Genomic DNA, 19,599 nt, shown 5'->3' on the forward strand with positions numbered 1-19,599 from the left:
TGTGTTAATTACCATAATTACAAACTGGTCACATGCAAAAAAAATAGAACACTTGCTATTAGCTTATCTGAAGATCCAAGATTTGAATTAAAACAAAAATAGTAACTTGTTATATATTACAAAAAAAAGGAATAATTGTATTAATCCCATTACTAGTAACCTCATTATTTATTGATCATCCACCCACCAGCTTTTGCCTTGCTTTGTATTGTGAGGCTTTGTCAAGGATTGGAATTTATCTACTCAGATGTCACATTGTGTTTGTATGGTGTGTTACATTATAATAAAATTAGTTTTATCCTTTATCCAAGTGTGAGCAAACAAAGTTTGCGCCTGAAGTATCTTCAGGACTAGGGTAAGGTGATACCACACCAGGGCAACTCGTTGCCCTGGTGTGGTATTATGTTGCCCTGGTGTGTTACATTGTTGCTTCTTGTGTAGTCTCCTTTTTTGTTGTTGCTGCTGTGTTTTTTTGTGAAGCCATATCTAAGGTATGACAAAGCATAATATGCTTTAAAAGAGATGAAAGGAAGCTGTAATCCAGAATAACTGAGTGATTCGTGTGGTATTCATTAAAATAAAACAAAATAGAAGCATGAAAGTTTTTTCCCCTAATGACAGCTATTAACCCTCTCATGCATAAGGGCCTCTCATGCATATGAGGACCTAAAAATGATGTCCTCAGATGAGGACATAATTTTTAACATATACAGGGCACAAATTTAGCAAAATTAATGAATTCATGGTAATACTGTAAGAGTAAATGGTACTGTATCATCATTATAATTTTTTATAAATGAATATAAAAATTCATGCATGAAAAGGTTAATAATTATGCAAACAATGAGAATACAGCCAAATTACTTGAGAAAGTAAGAGAAATCATTATATTGCAGCTAGAAAACACTAAGATTGTGTGCACACATAATCATAATGATGAGAAAGCTAGCAGTGGCAAGCATATTATCATATCTCAGACCTCTGTATTTCATTAAAGAAGTACAGCAATAATTCAAATAGTGCAGTTAATGTGTACCGAAAATATTAGGCACTAACTGAAACCAGCCGAGCAGAGCATTAATATAACGAGTTAGTTTCCACGTAATGTGCTCCAGACAGACAATTATTTGTGTAATGCTGTGCTCTTGTAGATAGATATTTCAGTGAAATATCTAGCTGCATACAGAGTACAGCTATATATTACAGTGAAATATCTAGCCACAAGAAAAAAAGATTTTGAAAATTTTTTTTTGGAAAATGCTTAAATGCAGACCATTCAAGAATGTTTCACCTTAATTTTGTAACACATTCATATTGCGATGCAGTGAATAACTGTTAATGTGAAATGTAATCAGTATATATATAATTGCCCTTCTTATAGAATTACAATAAATGTACCATAATGCATTTTTCACTAATTACAAACTGCATTATGTGAGGTGTTACTCAATACTTTATGTTACATCATATGATAAATATGTATATTGTCATATATGTTATGATATGCATTATAGGCTTGGGTTGAAAACAATCCAATTACAGCTAAATCAGCAAATGCTGTAAAGTCAGTTAATTGCCTGTGATCTTCTGGCCAAATTATCAGTATTACAGGATGACAAACCCATGTTTCTGGGAGGAAAATATTTACATAGGCAATAATTAATACACATACCAGACATGCAATTGAATGAGCATACAGATCTCTTCTTGTGATGGTTGCTTGCATTGTTCTATGGAGTATCTGATGACTTTCATATAGACACACCACATTTTTATCAATTAGGCAATTTATATAATTAAGCAATCTTAATTTTAAAAATTAGAAAGAAACGGAGATAAAACTTGTTTCCCCCCCCATTTACTGTTACTTTAATTTACTATTATCATTAAATTCATTTATCTTTATCTACATAAGGAGAATAAAGAATTATGTTAATAAATCATTTTGTAAAATGTATCATTAAAACAGTTTGTATCTTTATGTTATAAAGTATCACTAAACTTTGACGTTTTGTAATGGAGAAAATTCACCCATGTTCGGAGTTGGCAGATTTCATAGTTCAAGTGCACTACATTTCAGCCAGCAGATATCAAGAAACTATCATTATTTTACTTTAATGAAGTGAAGCTGTACAATAAATTTTCTTCCAACATGCATACAGAGTACGGCTATATATTACAGTGAAATATCTAGCCGCAAGAAAAAGAGCTTTTGAAAACTTTTTTTTTTTTATAGAAAATGCTTAAATGCAGACACATTATTTCTTCCTACTGTTTAAGGAAAGTGCCATTGAGTTACACCAGAAATTTGAAGCTAGCGTACGCATGCACAGACTTTTGAGGCATCTGCACAGCTAATCAGCAATGTTTTCACTGCTGGGAAGATTGCAATGAGCAGGAGAATGTGAGTTCCATTTAGAAAGAAGTTATAGGAATATATTCAGAGACCTTTTGATTTATCTGAAAGTATTTATTTCTTTCAAATTGTGTATGATCACCAGAAGATAAAAAATCTAGGGCTCTGTAATGTTCTTGTTTTTAAAGGACAAGCTCAAAGTTTGGAAGGAGCAAATTCCAATACTAGTTTTGGTCTACAATTTTTTTTTTTTTTAAACTTGAGTTTGTTCCTGACACTGAAGATAGAGCATTCTGTATCAAGCAGAAGGTTGTTTTTTTCTTTTTGATTGGTGTTCTTCATGATTGTGAATATATTTCATAATACTGAAAGCAAGATGAAAATAAGATGTTTATTTAGAGAGCTGTAAAGCCAACAGTTCATGCTAAGTATTTTCTCTTAATAGATAACTTTCTAAAGCAGGGTAATTTTTACAATATTGTTTACACAAAAGTCCTGTGGTAGTACAAGGTTATCTATTTTCAAAGAGTGTTAACTTTGATCTAGAATGAGCAACTCTTATTTGGGAAGTGATTATATTGAAAAGCTGAACTTGTAACTCTTAGAGAGAATTTAGGAAAGGAATTTTTTTTGTGAGAGAGAGAGAGAGTGTATGTCTCATGAATTTTATGTAAATAACTAATCTGTATAGCTAATTGAATTCAGTGTTTCTTTTGTATTACAATTCTCTTGTATAAGCCTAAACACCAGGATTACTATTGTCCATGGAAATATAGTTGCACCCAAGGCCCACAATTTCGGTAAGTTAAAACTGAAACTAGCAAGAGAACTCAACAGTCTAGCCTTCCTTAAACAGTGTAGGGATAATAAAGTCATCCCCAGTTGTGTAAAATTAAAACACCAATTCCATTCCGACAAAACATTGTGTTTATAAGCGCACTAGTTTTGCTCTACTACGGTAACAAATTGGTGCAATGTGCTCAGTGCTTGCCGATACTCAAAGAAGCTGTCATACGCTGCAAGAGGAGCTCTCCATGAAACTGAATGCAAACCTTTGGATGATCCTCTTAGACATCTCGAATGCATCTGTTGCTAAGGAATTCGCAAAAATAAAAAGTCAGCATATCAAAAAGTTCGAAAATTTAACAAAGTTACCGACCCCTCCAAGACCACCCAAAAACAACGTGGTTAATCAAAATTATCCTCAAAGCAGACTCCAACATACACAGCTAAGTGTTGATGCAGTCAACATATGTGATGTATTGACTACTGGCAATACCTCATCACATATCAGAAACTCAGCCCATTTTAAGTTCAGTATACAAGGCCTCACACTCTGCCACACTGACTTAATGGTCATTTTCGATGTCTCTTCCTTATTCACAAATGTCCCACTTAAGGATGCCTTGGCACTGATCCAAGCAGAATTTCCTCCGGCTATCTCGGCACTGTTTCAGTTCATTATGAACTAGGACTACAAACAAATCAAAGGTACAGCCATTGACTCCCCTCCCCTCCTTGGCTAACATTTTCATGGAAACATTTTAAAAGGATGCCCTAAATTTCTTCTCACTTAAACCACTATTTGGCTATGTTATGTGGATGATGCGTTTTAAATTTGACCACATGGCTGGGACACCTTACACACTTTCTTATCCCATCTGCCCTTCCTAGACATCTAAGTTACAAAACCAAATAGATTCCTGACATTCACAGTTTACAGAACTCCCCCCCCACCACCACTACACACACAGGTAGATACATCCATCAACACTCACGTCTTTCCTCCAACAATTTGGAACTATAAAAACCTTAGTCCACTGGGCAAAATTAATTTGCTCAGGTAAACACTGCACTTAACACAGAACTTGCCCATATAAAAAACACTTTTTTGACCAATGGCTACACCTTCCACCAAATAAAAAAAAAATTATAACTCCACATACCACCCCCCCCTCCTTGCAAACATAGATTACAGCAAATCCATCGCCATTCCCTATATCCATGATGTCTCAGAAAAGGTGTCCAAGATATCAAAAAGCAAATCTTATAACCAACTTATAAACCACACAAAAAGCTACCTTATCTGCTCTTCCAAAGACCAGCTACAACCTTTGGAGCGTACCAGGTATCCTGCAGCTGCAACCTTTCTTATTATGGACAAACATGCAGGACAGCCAACATCCATCTAGCAGAGCACCTGGATTACATCCACGTCCACCACTACAGCCCCTCAGGATCAGCAGACCATGCCCTGGATACCAGGCACAGAAGTCGATGAAAAAAAGCCACGTTACTCCAAATTAAATTTAAGTTCAAGAGGCTTTTACTCGAATCTGCTGCAGCTCTTACCAACTCTCCCAACCTAAACAAATATGGGTGTATTAGATACTCCACATATGGGAAACCCTCATCCACAGGCAGTCAGCCCAGTGCTGGCCAAGAGCACCCACCCAAAGCCAATAGGTGGTGTAATCATAGGACTTTAGGTCTCCCCTGTATCTCTCCTGTTTTCTTCTTTGTTACTGAAATGTGCCTCTGCACATGTGTTTAATACCATTGTATTAATCCCTGAAGATGCTGATTTAACTTTGGCAAAATATAGAAAATAAGTATTTTTAATTACTATCAAGTCTACCTTGTCAATTTCCTTAATACTGTATACTATACAATTCTCCTGTCTTTTTTAAAAGGTAGTAGATGAGATTTTAATAGCTTGGGGAAGCGAATTGTTTTTAAAATAGATAAATGTATTGATTTGAAAGAAACCAGAAATTATTCAAAATTAAGAGGATATTGAGTACCACATTCTTATTGTTAGCCGAATAAGAAACTCAAAGATAGGAAATCTAATCTAAGAGTTTCATGCCGAATATAGAAAACTGTAAATGAAGTTCAGAGAGTCCAAGCTTAAGCCAACACCTGGTAGTGCAATGTTATGGCAACTTGTAGTAAAAGTGGAGTAAGCTCCCATCACTGTTCTTAGTATTTTCCCATAATGTAAAACACAGCTCCTGTTCTACATTGAGAGAAGGTCAGTACCCAGACTGTCTGGGTACCTTCTCTCATAATGTAGAATAGGAGCTGTGTTTTACATTATGGGAAAATACTAAGAACAGTGATGGGAGCTTACTCCACCTTTACTACGAGTTGCCCTAACATTGCACTACAGGTGTTGGCTTAAGCTTGGACTCTCCGAACTTCATTTATAGTTTTCTATATTCGGCATGAAACTCTTAGATTAGATTTCCTATCTTTGAGTTTCTTGTTAGGCTAAGAAATAATGTGGTACTGAATATCCACTTAATTTTGAATAATTTTACTTTGCTGAAGTGAAGCCTATTGGCTCTTATTTCAGAAACCAGAAATGTTTAAATCTTATGGTATTGACTTAACCTGGTTTTTATATCTGCAGGAAACACAAAAAATGTACACACATACATGTTTCACATACATACTATTTTAACAGTTCCTTGGGTTAAAAAAAAAAAAAACTTGAACTATCCTTTCCCCATGGAACTGCCATTATATATATAAAGTTATTTTGGATGGGAAAGTTTTTACTGTGTGTAAAAAGTAAAGTTTCTCATTTGATTCTTCCAAATGCTTCTTTTGCAAAATATTTAAGAGCAAAAAAAAATAAAAAAGTTGTTACACTCTCAGAATGAATATTGTAATCATGACAGTATTTATGGAATTAAAAATATGTTGATACAAAAGTCCACTTCAGAATATTTCAAAACTATGGCACAGCTATATTTGATTTTGTTAGCGATACTTTTTCCAGATTACTGCTAAGAAAATCTAATTTTTCTTCCGTAAATTGTGCATCCAAATTGCTGTCAGTTTTACTACTTCTGACTGGTGGCAGCGGTTGTGAATCTTTATATGATCCAACAAGAGGAATAATTTTTTCTATTATCTCAGAGGATTCTTTATCAGATATGCTTTCAGTCATTGCCCAGTTATGTTGCTTGCCATAAGAGTCCTGTAGATTTAGATCTTTCTCATTCAGGCAATGAGTTCTCCTTTTCTCTAAGTGGTATTTTGATTCCCAATACACTGGACCATGAATTTTCTGAGTTGCAACATCAACTGGATCCAATGTTGGTTTAGAGTATTTCTGAGATGATCGACAGCTGTATGTATTTGTGATCCAAGAATTGATTTTCCAGTCTGCTTTATTCCCTGAAGATTTTGGTGAATCAGAATGCACTGTTATGCTTTTCAGTGGTGGTGTTTTGGAGATAAGTATGTTATGTTTCATATTTTCTTTATGCATAATTAAAGGAATTGGTTTTCTTTGTGGAGTATATGCATATTTAATGACTTCTTTTGATGCTAAATTCTTCTGATCCTCCAATTGTTGACTATCTGGAGAGTACAAATATCTATCTGAAGTAGCATCCTTACATATTTTATCTGATTCTTTTATACTACCTGGTGTAGGTGCCCTCTCCAAAATTTTTGGGCCAGGAAACTCCTGCATTACTTTCGGAAACTGTTGTGCTTCACGCGTTAGCAATCGTGAACAAGCATCATGTTGGTTTCTTGATGCAAGATGCAGAGCAGTCAGTCCATGAATATTTTTCTGTCCTACATATTCGGTTCTACTGAGGGATCGAAATAAATTCAGAAATATTGAAACAACATCACAGTGTCCAACAGATGCTGAATACATAAGAGCTGTGTTTCCTTCAGGATCTTGTAAAGTAGGATTTGTTTTTTTCTGTAAAGAAAGAATAACGTAAGACACTTAATGAACAGCATATCCTTATTTCTATTCTTAGAAAAAGACAGTGAATAATTAATAATAATTAAAATTAACCTAGCTACATTATAAATATTAATGTAATCATCTTTGTACCAGCAATGTATTGTGGGTAAGAATCCCATTGTGGTATGGAAGCTTGTCTTTTCATTACTGAGGATTTGGCTTCTAATGCAGGTATTACAAGGTTTCTAGATTAGTTGGTACCCACAATACAGGATAACCTTCTGTAGCTCAGTTGATATTAACAATGTTCTTTGGTTGGAAAGTCCTGTGTTTTGAATCTCATCTGAGACATAAAGAACCTTTATCAGAGTGTTTTCAGTGGATCTGGTCTCATACAGAGGTTGCAGGATTTTTTTCTTCCAGAAACTCTGGTTTTCTTCCGGCAGTGAACTGGCAGAAAAACACATGGAATTCTTTATATGAATTTTGGATGGGAAAGTTTTTTACTGTGTTCGAAAAGCATCTCTCATTTGATTCTTGTTACATTGAAAAAATCTGTCCAAATGCTTCTGTTGCAAAATATTTAGAAGCAAAAAATAATTCTTATAATAATTATATAATTATAGCTGAAGCAACTATGGTACACCTTAGTTGTTTTAGCCATAATTCTAAACATCCAGCAGCCAACCAACAGTATAAGCATGCAGTAGGTGTAAAGCATTGCCTGTTTTGTGATCTCAAGCCCATGTCATTGCAACCAGTTCAAACAGAAATGGCATTGTTACTTTTCTGCAGGCCTGCATTCCAAAGAGATAATGATCATTGTGAATATTTGAAAGGATCTTAATATAAGAACTAAACTGAAGAGTCTTCAATTTCCTACCAATAGAAAAGTGAAAACTTTATCCAGTGGCTTTGAATACTATTGTTGCATGGATATTTGAAGAAATTAAGTAATAATAGATTATTATTTCCCATTATGAGGCCATGCTATCTTGCTTATTGGAAGACTAAAGTGGCTGGAAAGATTCCTGGAATCTAAAAAGTCATGGTGCCCACCAACTAGCAGATATACTGAAAAAATGTGTACTATGTTGAAGCTCTAAGGGGAAAAAAAGATTTTTGTAAAGATAAGCAGCTATAGTGTATTGTTTATTATTAAGATTGGTTGTTGCAGTGCACGATGTTTATGGAGTTGTTTTCCAAAGTTATTTTATTGTATCTTTTTCCTCATACTTCGCCATCATGGCAACTGCTCCATTTAAGCACTCTCTCTCTCTGTCTGCCATCATTCAAGAATTACACTCTGGTCAACATACTGCAGGTATAGGTTTCTGTAGTGTTTATGCAAGTACACTTCCCACCAATGTAGAAGGAACAGGTACAAACATGTATCCAAAATTTAGACAGTGTGGAAGATGACAGTGTCATTATTCACAATTTCAACTGGGATTGTGTGGGAAATTATTATTTTGGGCAACTCCAAGGAGTCGACAGACTCATCAAGGGAGGCCCTAACATCATGTCAAGAACAACTATTCGACATTCACGCAGTATCTATCATACCTCGCCTTGAACTCATTCATGGTCATAGCACCCACAACTGAAAGTGGAATAAACTCTAGCAGTTTATTCCACTCATTCACCACTCTCCAAGTAAAAAACCTAGCTCTAACACCCTTGCTAACCACATTCTTCCCTGCTTCCATGTATGGTCCCTAGTCCTCCCACCACCAGTCCTATTCTCAAAAATATCTTCTGGATTAATCTTATAGAAACCCTTCAGTAATTCGAATGTCTCAATCATATCACCCCTTTTCCACCTATCAACCAATTTTTGCAACCCCACAAATCTTCAGCCTATTCTCATGAGGTTAATTCCACACACCTGCTATCATCTTGGTCACTCATCTCTGGATCCTCTCCACCTCCTCCCCATCAAGAAGAAACCCATATCTGGGCACAGTAGTCTACATGGGGTTTTATCAAGGTTTAATACGAGGAACAATAACTTGTTTGTCTCTGCATGTTAAAGTATTTTTCAGAAACCAAGTGATTTGATGAGCTGATTTAGCCACTTTTGCGATGTGCCCCCTAAACTTCAATTCCCTATCCACCAACACTCCCAAATCCCTGGCCTCGTCAATCTCCTGGAGTACAGTTCCACCAATGTGATATACTGCTGCTAATCTTTTCATCCCAAAATGCATAACCTTACACTTTGCCACATTAAGACATCCATTTTTCTTAGCCCAGTCCTCCAAACTATCCAAATCATCTTGCAAAAATTTGACATCCTGTGCACTCATAATTGCTCTATCCAACTTGGCATCATCAGCAAACAAGTGAACACTTTCTCTCAGATCCTTTCCTATATCGTTAATGAACAAATTGAAATGTAGTGGTCCAAGAACAGAAATCTGTGGCACACCACTACTCACAAGCCGTCTTTTGGACTCAACTCCTGAATAAACCACTCTGGTATCTCTCCATCAACTATCCATCTCACCAACCCTATATTCATCCCCATCTGCTAAGTGAGTGAAAGTAGAGAACGAGTGGGTGATCACATTAAGATTTCAGTTATGGTAATACAGAATGGACAGAAGAAATAAATAATATGGGAACCCACTTTCTGTGATTCTCAGACAATTTAAAAGTATATGATGAAGTGAAAATGAGAAGAGTTTTGGATTTTATCTTAATGTCAGAAGCCTTGATTGTGACTGAATCAGGCATGCAACAATCTCAAGGGAGAAGAGACAGGTGGAATTATAAGCCTTAGGAACTATTTTGATGCAAATAGGAAGGAGGAATTTGAATATGGGAAGCAACTAGTCCAATGTTTTTTGTCATTACTCTCCACCATGTAGCCAGGAGAAGAAATGGCTGTGAATTATCTTCAATGGGTGGTCAGGTGACTACTACAAATGAAACAGAATTGTGTAAATAATTACGAGCATGGCTTTAGGAATCACAGTGCAGAGGTTGAAATTGGCTTCATGGAAAATGTGGAGAGGTAAATGTGACAAATAAATGAAAAAATTTTCATTTCATCTATTTCCTTCTATAAAAAGCAAAACTAATTGCATTCTCCACATTTTCCATGAAGCTGAACAGCTAATTTTTTACTTCTGCATTCCTTCCATAGGATTTCATGGCTAGCAATACCCAAAAGTGCAGCTTTTCAAGTACAGAAATTATGTATTTTCTTTATTTACACGTTCTTAATTATCGAAAAACAGCAAGAATTTCATTATTTTACTGTCAATTTTGAGGAAGTCATGCTGTTATAACAAGCCAAAATAAATTTATTTTGGCTGACATCCTGACAGGAATAGAGTGAACGAATATGATATTTCTCATGAAGCCCATTTAAGGTGGATTTGCAAGGTGCAAATAGTGGAAATTTTGAGGCAGTATGATATGAAAAAGAGGTAAACAGGATGAAGTATTTAGTTGGGTGTTGCTATAGACCTGATAACGAGAAGGAAACGTATAGGCAATTTGGCCTAGCTAGCAAGAAACGAGTGATCATTATGAGCGACTTTAAGGATTAATATATAGACTGGAATCAAGAGACTGAATCTGAAGCAAAGAAAATGAATTTTTGGAGTTTTTGAAAGACAATTACCTTAGGCAGTATGTAACGGAGGGTACATGAGGATCAAGAGTGTTGGATTTGATCATCTCTTCAGATGATATGTTATAAATGGGATGTCAAATCAAATCTTCCACCAGTTGGTGAGAGCGACAACGAGGTGATTACTTGCAGGGTGACCAGTCATTCAAGGACGTCTGTTAGAAGGGATATATGTGGAATTAGAAGACTGGTAATTATGAAAAGCTCAGGAAACAGCTTACGGTAATAAAATGGAAAGAGGAACTGGATGGAAAAGATATCAATGCTGCTTGGGTCCTACACAAGAACTACCGTATTTACTCAAATATAACTCGCTTTCGCGTATACGTGTAGCGTTTGCACACCACGGTGCTTGGTTGCACGAAGGAAGACTTGATTTCGAGTCTAGTCGGCAACTAGAGAAAATTTTTCTAAGCTTTTTTTCGACCGGTTCCCGAGTTAGTCGATCTCTGGCACGGGCAAGCGGGTTTTTTCTCCCTGAAGCTCAGGTTTTTCGTCCTGTAAACTCAAAAAAATCGACCGTAGAACCCACATTATTTCAGACATTAAATACGAATGTTAGTGTTAGGGACCACGAGATGGCGGCACTTGTTGATCCGTCTCTCTTCACTGCATGCCGTTTAATTAGTGATAGCCTTGGGCCAGCTATCTCTGATTGGGTACCAGTGGAGATTGAACTGCCCACTCAGTCACCGAAAGTTAGATAGGGCTAAAAACGGCCTCGCCTACTCTCGATATATACGGGAATAAAAAGCGTTAGCTGATTTTTTTTTTCGCGTATATCTCGCACCCGTAATTTTGCTTGACGAAAAAATAATTTTTTAGTTTCTCATATACATCGCACACACGAAAACTTTAAGAAATAGTGAATGTTGTTATGGTAGTTTCATATATTTTGAAATTACGTTTTAGAGAATCAGCATTTCAAATCAATTATCGGTTTTCCTTTGTCATTGAGTTGCTCAATCTTTTGTTAATACTACACCAATCATATGAATAGAGATGGACGCAACCAGTAGAGGAAATGTGAGAGTGAGGGGCATTGACTTCTCAATCTTGGATTGCATGAGGGTGGATTAAGAGCCCATCGTTACGACTGTTGTGGAACTGGATTTTGAGAACTTGGGACACGATTTTGCCAGAAATAATTAATTTAATTACAGAAACATTGTCTCTAAAAGATTCAAATATATTTCGTGATGATGAGCTGCCGATCTCGTAAATAACGTTGATAATTAACATTTAAATGCATTCATTTTATAAATAATGTGAGCAATTATAATGAATACTGAGGATTTAATTATAAATATCAATTTAGTTTTTTCCCGAAAATTTAAGCTTCCGATAATCATCGCATATATCTCGCACCACGATTTTTTAACTTTAATTTTGGGGAAAAAAGTGAGTTATTGTCGAGTAAATACGGTATTTGGTGGAGGGAATATCAGAATGTATTCCAAAGGTAAATAGAAGAGATGTAAAATGGATGAATCAAAAGATAAGGTATGCAATCTGGAAGAAGAAGATATTATGGAAGAAACACAAGATGGGTAGTTATAAGAACCAGTTGCATGAGAAGTACAAAGAGCAGGTGAGGAAGCTGCCTCGCTTCATAAAGGGAACAAAGGTGCAGTATGAGCAGCAGTTAGCTAAACCTGCAAAAAAAAAAAAAAAAATCCTAAGGAGCTTTTTCGATATGTGGCCAGTAGAAGAAAGAATGATTATGGTAGGATGGAATTGATTGGTGAAAACAAAAGAATGATAACTGCTGCGGAGGATATAATTGAGATATTTAATGAGCAATTTATAAAGGTATTTCATTCTTATGAATGTGCCATGCAGAACTTGAAAGCAGTGGGAAAGAAGGAGGCAGAAGAACTGTTAGTAATTGAACAGGAGGTTTATATGGAATTGAATAGACTTGATGTAAATAAGGCTGTGGCACTCGATGCTATTTCACTGCATGTTTTGAGGAAACGTTCCAGAGAATTAACAACAGCTTTTACCCAGCTGTTAACTTTTGTTGTCTGGAATGTTTTGTTGTCTAACTATTGTCATGTCGCATATCTTTTCAACATGAGTCTTTCACTGGTCATGTTGCAAAGGAGTGGAAAGAGGGTAAAATTGTTTCAATTCCCTCCACTAACTTCTCTATGATGTTAGAGAAGTTAGGACCAAGATTCAGAACTGGGTAGACAACATAAAAATACTCTTTGGTGGCCAGCATGGATTTACTAAAGGAAGATCGTGCTTTAGCAATCTGCTTACTTTTTGTACACCTGTTCAAAAAGAAAGTGAACTTTTCGAAAATGGAAAAAACTAGTGGAGTCACTGGTTGTATCTTTTTGTTGTCGAAAGCGGCAACTTCATTAGTGTTGTGTCACCTGTTTATGACATTTGTTTCATTAGAAGCCGAGTTATAATGGCTGTGTGTTTTGACGGACGGTCGGAAAATGAGTTTCAAACGGAGAGCTGCGAATGACTTTTGTGTTAAACTTGGTAAAAGTTTTACCGAAACGCATCAAATGCTTCAAAAAGCATACGGTGATGAATGGGTATCCGGTACTCGAGTTTACGAGTGGTTTAAGCGATTTTAAAGTGGTCGTGAGGCGCTTGAGGATAGCTAAATTTGAGCCGTCCAAAAACTGAACTGAGCGAAGTTAACATCCAAAAAGTGCGTGATTTCATCAAAGAATACCCGAAATCGTCCGTGAAATTGATTGAAGATGAATTGGGGATTCCAAAATCAACTGTGCACAACATTTTGACCAAGAGTTTGGGTCTTCTTAAATTGAATTCGCGATTTGTTCCCCACAAGTTGACAGACGACCAAAAAATGTACCGAATTGAGCACTGCAAGGACATTGATAAAACCACTCGTAAGGACTCAAACTTTCTTGAAACGATCGTTACTGGTGACGAAACATTTTGACTATGAGCCCGAAACAAAGCTGAAGAAACAGAGTTGACCAACAGAAGATGGGAATCCGAAAAAAAGTAGCTTGGAGAAGTCAAAAGTAAAGACAATACCGATTTGTTTCTACCATTCCAAGGGTATTATCCACAAAGAATTCGTTCTGCCTGGCCAATAGTCAATGGTGAATTTTATCGCGAAGTTTGGAAGCGATTGATAGCGAGAATTCGTCACGTACGGCAAGAATATCGTGATGCAGGCAGCTGGTCGCTTTTGTACGATAATGCACCATCTCATCGTTCGAGCATCGTGAGACAGTTTTTGAGCAAAAACCAAGTTTGTGTGTTGGATCACTCGCCGGATTCACCTGATTTAGCACCCTGTGACTTCTTTCTCTTCCCCTGACTTCATTTTCCAATGAAAGGACAGCGACACGACACCATTGAAAATGTTCGAGCGGCAGTAACCACGATCCTTAACAGTATCCCAAAAACCGATATAAAAAACTCATTTAACGAATTAATTGACCGTGTCAAACGCTGCATCGAAGCTGAGGGAGAGTATATTGATTGAAATAAATGATGTGAATAATTATAATTGGCCTGTGTTTTACTTTCTATCAAAAGTTCGATTTATTTTAGGACAGAGGGTGTAATAAAGTGACAAATGCATTAGATAAGGCTGTTGCGTATAGTTGTATGTTTAGATTTTGCAAAGGTGTTTGATAAATTGCCACATGACAAGCTGCTAATTAAATTTGAACGGATGGGAGTGAACAGTAGATTAGTTTGCTGGGTTGGCTGTCTGATAGGTATTCATGAGTTGTCTATAGAGGAGTGATATTCAGAAGAGGAAAATTACTAGTGATGCACCACAAGGGTCTGTTTTGGGTCCATTGCTGTTTAATTTGTATGTAAATGATATTTGGAGAGGTCGGAATGGTGATATGCAGTTTTTTGCAGATGATGTAAAGTTAGGGGATGGTGCTATCAAGAGTAGAGCAGATGCTTTGGATTTGCAAAAGGACTTGAATACACTGGCTGAATGAGTAAATGGGTGGGGATGCCAATTCAATGCTGCAAAGTGTAAGGTTTTGAAATGTGGGAGGTAGAGATGGGATGTAGAGTACACAATCGGTGAAAATATCTTGGAAGAGGTACAGGAGATGAGAGATCTGGGAGTGATTGTAGACAAGGACTTAAAATTTCGGGGACATGTTACTAAAATTGTGAGGACAACACAGCAGATAATCGGAATGATGCAGAGGGAACTGACTTGCAGAAGTAAGGATGCTATGGTTCCCTTGTATAAGGCCTTGATCAGGCCACATGTGGATTACTGTGTGCAGATTGGGTCACCTGGTTCAGAGACGATTGACTAAGGTGGTTTCTGGCTTTGGAATGTTTAGTATGAAGACAGATTGACAAAATACAATTTGCAGAAAATGGTGGAGAAGAGGAGGAACTGACTCCAGAATCCCTGGAGTGGATTTGGGATTTAAGGATTAAGCTCCGATTGTTAATTTTTAATGTTTAATTATTTCAACCTATTGTACCTTTTAATATAATTTTAGAGTTGTTTTACGTAATATGTATCTATTATCCTGAGACCCGTACATCATATGCTAAATAAAAGAAATAATAGAAGTAGTTAACTTATTACTTCAACAGTGGTAGTTATATGTATGATAAAATTTGGCTTTATTATTAACAAAAACTTATAAATTGTCCAGACTCTGATTAACCATGTGATTCACATGTTGTGAATATAATATAATAGGAGGATTATACACAGGTGAAATCTAGATAGCGAAAAATTTGTGTGACTGGTGAACCAGCACAATTTTTTTTTAGATCCTGATTATATTATACTTGGAACTGGTAATCCATCAATGAAAGGTATCAGTTAGTACTATGGATGGACTAATACCTGGTAGTCTATCCCTAGAGACTAAACATAGAATTATTTAAGCCACTTGAGCCTTCAATAAGTGTACTGGTCTTACAGCAGACCAAAAATTTTATCCCGCCTAAAGGTTTTCACAAATATCCATGCCCACATTGAGATTGGTTCCCCCCCCCCCCCCCGGGAAACTCAGATTTTTCATCTGACATACAAATCAAATAAATTAAGCGGATATTAAATCCAACATCATTTCAAACTCGAATACAGAAACTATAAAAGTTTCGTGCAAAAAATTACCAGAGAGCTTGGGGGAATACACCGCCGCTATACTACAGTTGCCTGCCCTAGTCTAACCTTATAGGAAGTGACGAACGCTCAAAGTGCCCGTATATTCGCTTCCTATTGGTTCATTTTGATAAGGTTTCACTAGTCTGACAGCTGTTTCAAACTCACTGGTTTTCGTCAGAGACCAGGCAGAAACCTAAGAGAGCAAAAACTCTCAGTATTAAGGAACTTGATGCGTCGGAAAGATGTATTTTCCTTAAGCTAACTCTGAATTCTGAATTGCTGGACTTAAAGGGAACCCGCCAACCAGGTCGGTCATCTAAACCAGTGCTTCCCAACTTCTGGATGTAAAGGCACCTTTGGAAAAATTAAAATATTTCACTGCACCCATCGAAAAAAAATCGTAATACAGACATATATTATTATAATATTTATTGTATTTATAATCAATACAAAACATACACAGCGAATATTACAATGATCAAATGCAAATACTATTACATTTTTAGCATCTTACGTATACATTTAACATGGCACATTATCTTATATTTTTATATAGATAGATTTTATATTGTTATTGTACATTTGCAGTACAAGCACGTTAAACGTAAAAGATTAGTAATAAACAAAGTAAGAATTAAAAACATAAAAGAAGTTTAATAACAATTTAATGTGATGGATGTGTTTCGATACCGCTACACAAAAAGTCAATATCACGCGAAATATTTGAAACTGCAATTCTTAGATTTCTTTCCAATGCTTCCATTAATAAGCAGGACCTGTGTTTATTTTTAATTACAAATAACGATGTAAATGTTGTTCACAAAGGTATGTAGATGGGAGAGGAATTAGTATATCTAAGGCTGCGTTTGCTAATGAAGAACATTCTTTTTGTCATCGAATCCAAAATTCGGATAAATCACTGTTAATAAATTTTGATTCGAGGGTTGAATCTGCTCTCATATCAATTAGTTCTTCTTGGGATGACCATGGAATATTACTAAATTGTAGAGAAGGAGCAGCTTGTGTTCTTATCCAATCATATTCTTTATCTTCATTCAAATTAGGAAAATATTTTTCGGAAAAAAAAAACAGAATTTGTGAGGTGGTTAATTATTATCCTTTTATTTTCTGTTGATAGTAAAATATTATTTTCTTTAACATATTTATGAAAAGAAGTAAACATTTCCGCTTTATTATCCTTAAAACTTTTTAAACTTTCTGCGTGGTTAAAAAGTTTTAAGGATAATAAAGCGGAAATGTTTACTTCTTTTCATAAATATGTTAAAGAAAATAATATTTTACTATCAACAGAAAAGCACCAATATATTAACACTAAACATTAAATGCTTGCAATTTAATGTTTAGTGTTAATATATTGGTGCTTTTTCCTTGCAGAGAAAGATTCAATTCATTAACTTTTTCGAAAAAATCCGACAGATAAGAAATGAAACACAACCAATTTTGATCACAAGAATGAGATGCTAACATGGGATTCTTATCAAGAAGAAAAATTCGTAGTTCATCTTTCAATATTAAAACTCATTTTAGAACTTTTCTGCGGGACGACCACCTTATTTCTGTGTGATATAAAAGTGTCACAATTGGAATCCATTTCTTGGCAAAAAATACGAAACAGTCTTGTATTAGTAGCATTACGTTTTATATAATTAACTATAGTAGAAACTTCTGCTAACACTTTACTCAGCGATTCTTCCATTTGTCGAAATACTAAGTTTTCTCTACGGCTAAGGCAATGAACGTGTCTTGCATTCGGATAAAATTTTTTTACTACTACTACAAAACCTGAAATTCTCCTCGTCAAGGCTGCGGCACCGTCAGTGCAACCCCGATGCACTTTTGCCAATCAAGTTCATATTCTTTAAAAAAACATTCACTTTTTCAAACATATCTTTTCCTTAGGTTGTATCGGAAAGATTTCTGCAAAATAGATCTTCATGATTTTGAAAATTATACAGGTATTTAACAAAACCATTAAATTCGCGTCATTTGTGTTATCCGTAGATTCATCAAGTTGAATAGCAAATGTACTTGCTTTGTTTGATTCGGGAAATTAATATAGACATGATACTATCGGCGATGCAATCTATTCTTCTTTTAATTGTGTTATTAGACACAGGAAGGTTCTGATATTTCGTAATCATGGATAGTTTCGCAAATTTTTATTGCTGCTGGTAGACGAGGTCTTCACCAATTGTATGAGGTTTCTTTGTTTTTGCAATTAACAAAGCATTTTCGAAATTTTACTAATTTGTCATTCAGTTTAGCATGCTTTGAAAAACATTTAGTTTGTCGTTTTAATTCTTCAGCCTTTCTCTGAAAAAAACTCAATTGTCTTACTCTTATATTCCCCATGAACAGTATCTAAATGGCGACAAAGTTTTCCGGGTCGCATGCAATCATTTGATAACTGTTTCCAGCAGATTACACACATAGGTTTGTTTGCATCATTATACTAAGAAGAATCGTATTTTTGAATTTTTTTCATACGACATTTTTTGCCTCTTACCGTTTGGAGCTGAAGACGATGCTGACTGTTCTGGTAAAATATGAGATGTGTCGTTTGTCTCTGTTTCTACTTCTGCTTATTGTATTTTTATCAGCCACTTATCCATCTCAGGATTAAAATTTGAACGTAGAATAGATCAAATAATAGCACCATGTGCCGATACCAGCACACCACAGACTTACAAGATGAAATTAGTGAATTACGTGAATAAGGGAATCATCATCGTTTATAGTTCTGATACATGTGAGCTGTGCTATCAGCGCAAGTCGCCCTACACTCCGAACGTATTTCTTTCACGCGCATCGCTTGCACCTGTATACACTAGCAATGAAACATTATTTTAAATTGGAAAACTTGGCCGTTTTAAATGAGCGCAAGATTTTGCGTTTGTAAGCTTCTTTGTGCTTCTTATCAATATCTTTGAAATGAAACTTATATGAATAAGCATATATTTACAAATATTCATTAAGCGCCGAAATAAGCAGGAAGCTTATTTCGGCGCTTAATGTGTGATTTTTCCCATTAAAATATAAAAAATAACAGAAGAGAAATAATAAATAATAAAAATTAAATACGTTTCTTTTAAGAAACGTATTAAATAAAAATTAAATACGTTTCTTTTAAGAAACGTATTTAATTTTTATTAGACATTTTTATCTTTTAAGATAAAAATGTCTACTTAGTCTTAGAATATTTTAAATTTGTTTTCATTATTTCACTGCCCCCTCCAAAATCAACGGCCCCAAGGGGACCGCGGCCCACAGTTCGGGAAGCGCTGATCTCAATCATGAAAAGTTCTTCCATCTCAGTGATAAAACTGTCACGTTTACAGATCACAGTATCATTAACTACTGTGGCACTTTTCACTTCACTAAGAATTTTATCTTTGTTTTTAACAACAGTAAGAAGAGTGATGCGATGTTTCGGCCTCTGTCAGTGTTCAATACACCATCGTCACTAAATTGAATCATTTTTAATCTTAATATGGGTTTACGCGTAAATAACTTTGATTAACGTTGATCTGAGTTTTATCTGCCATTATTAACAACTATAAAAATTGAATCATCGTTATGAACAGTTTATAATTCACAGCGAAACACAAAGAAACAATGATCAGGATTGCAAGGGGAAGAACAAATCTGAAGGCCATGGATAACATCTGGAAAATTAAAGTGATCAGCCTGCAAACAAAACTAAGAGTGCTGGAAACATGCATCTTTAGCGGTGTAGTGTATGGGTCTGAAACGTG

The 19,599-nt window shown here is 35.6% G+C and overlaps 1 protein-coding gene across 1 annotated transcript in view; it reads right to left on the reverse strand.

The window, feature by feature from the left end:
• Nucleotides 1-5,962: 5,962 nt before the first annotated feature.
• The window catches only part of LOC150101256 (uncharacterized), a 63,503-nt gene continuing 49,866 nt past the window's right edge, over nt 5,963-19,599 (reverse strand). Inside the window, exon 2 of the mRNA XM_090401849.1 lies at nt 5,963-7,085. Within this exon, the coding sequence (XP_090257975.1) occupies nt 6,099-7,085 (987 nt within the window). The 3' untranslated portion in view covers nt 5,963-6,098. The remainder of the gene's footprint in view (nt 7,086-19,599) is intronic.

Source organism: Typopeltis vanoorti, chromosome 12 (genome assembly GCF_054136105.1).
Source record: "Typopeltis vanoorti isolate ZY-2024b chromosome 12, IOZ_Tvanoo_1.0, whole genome shotgun sequence".
NCBI lineage: Eukaryota > Metazoa > Arthropoda > Arachnida > Uropygi > Thelyphonidae > Typopeltis > Typopeltis vanoorti.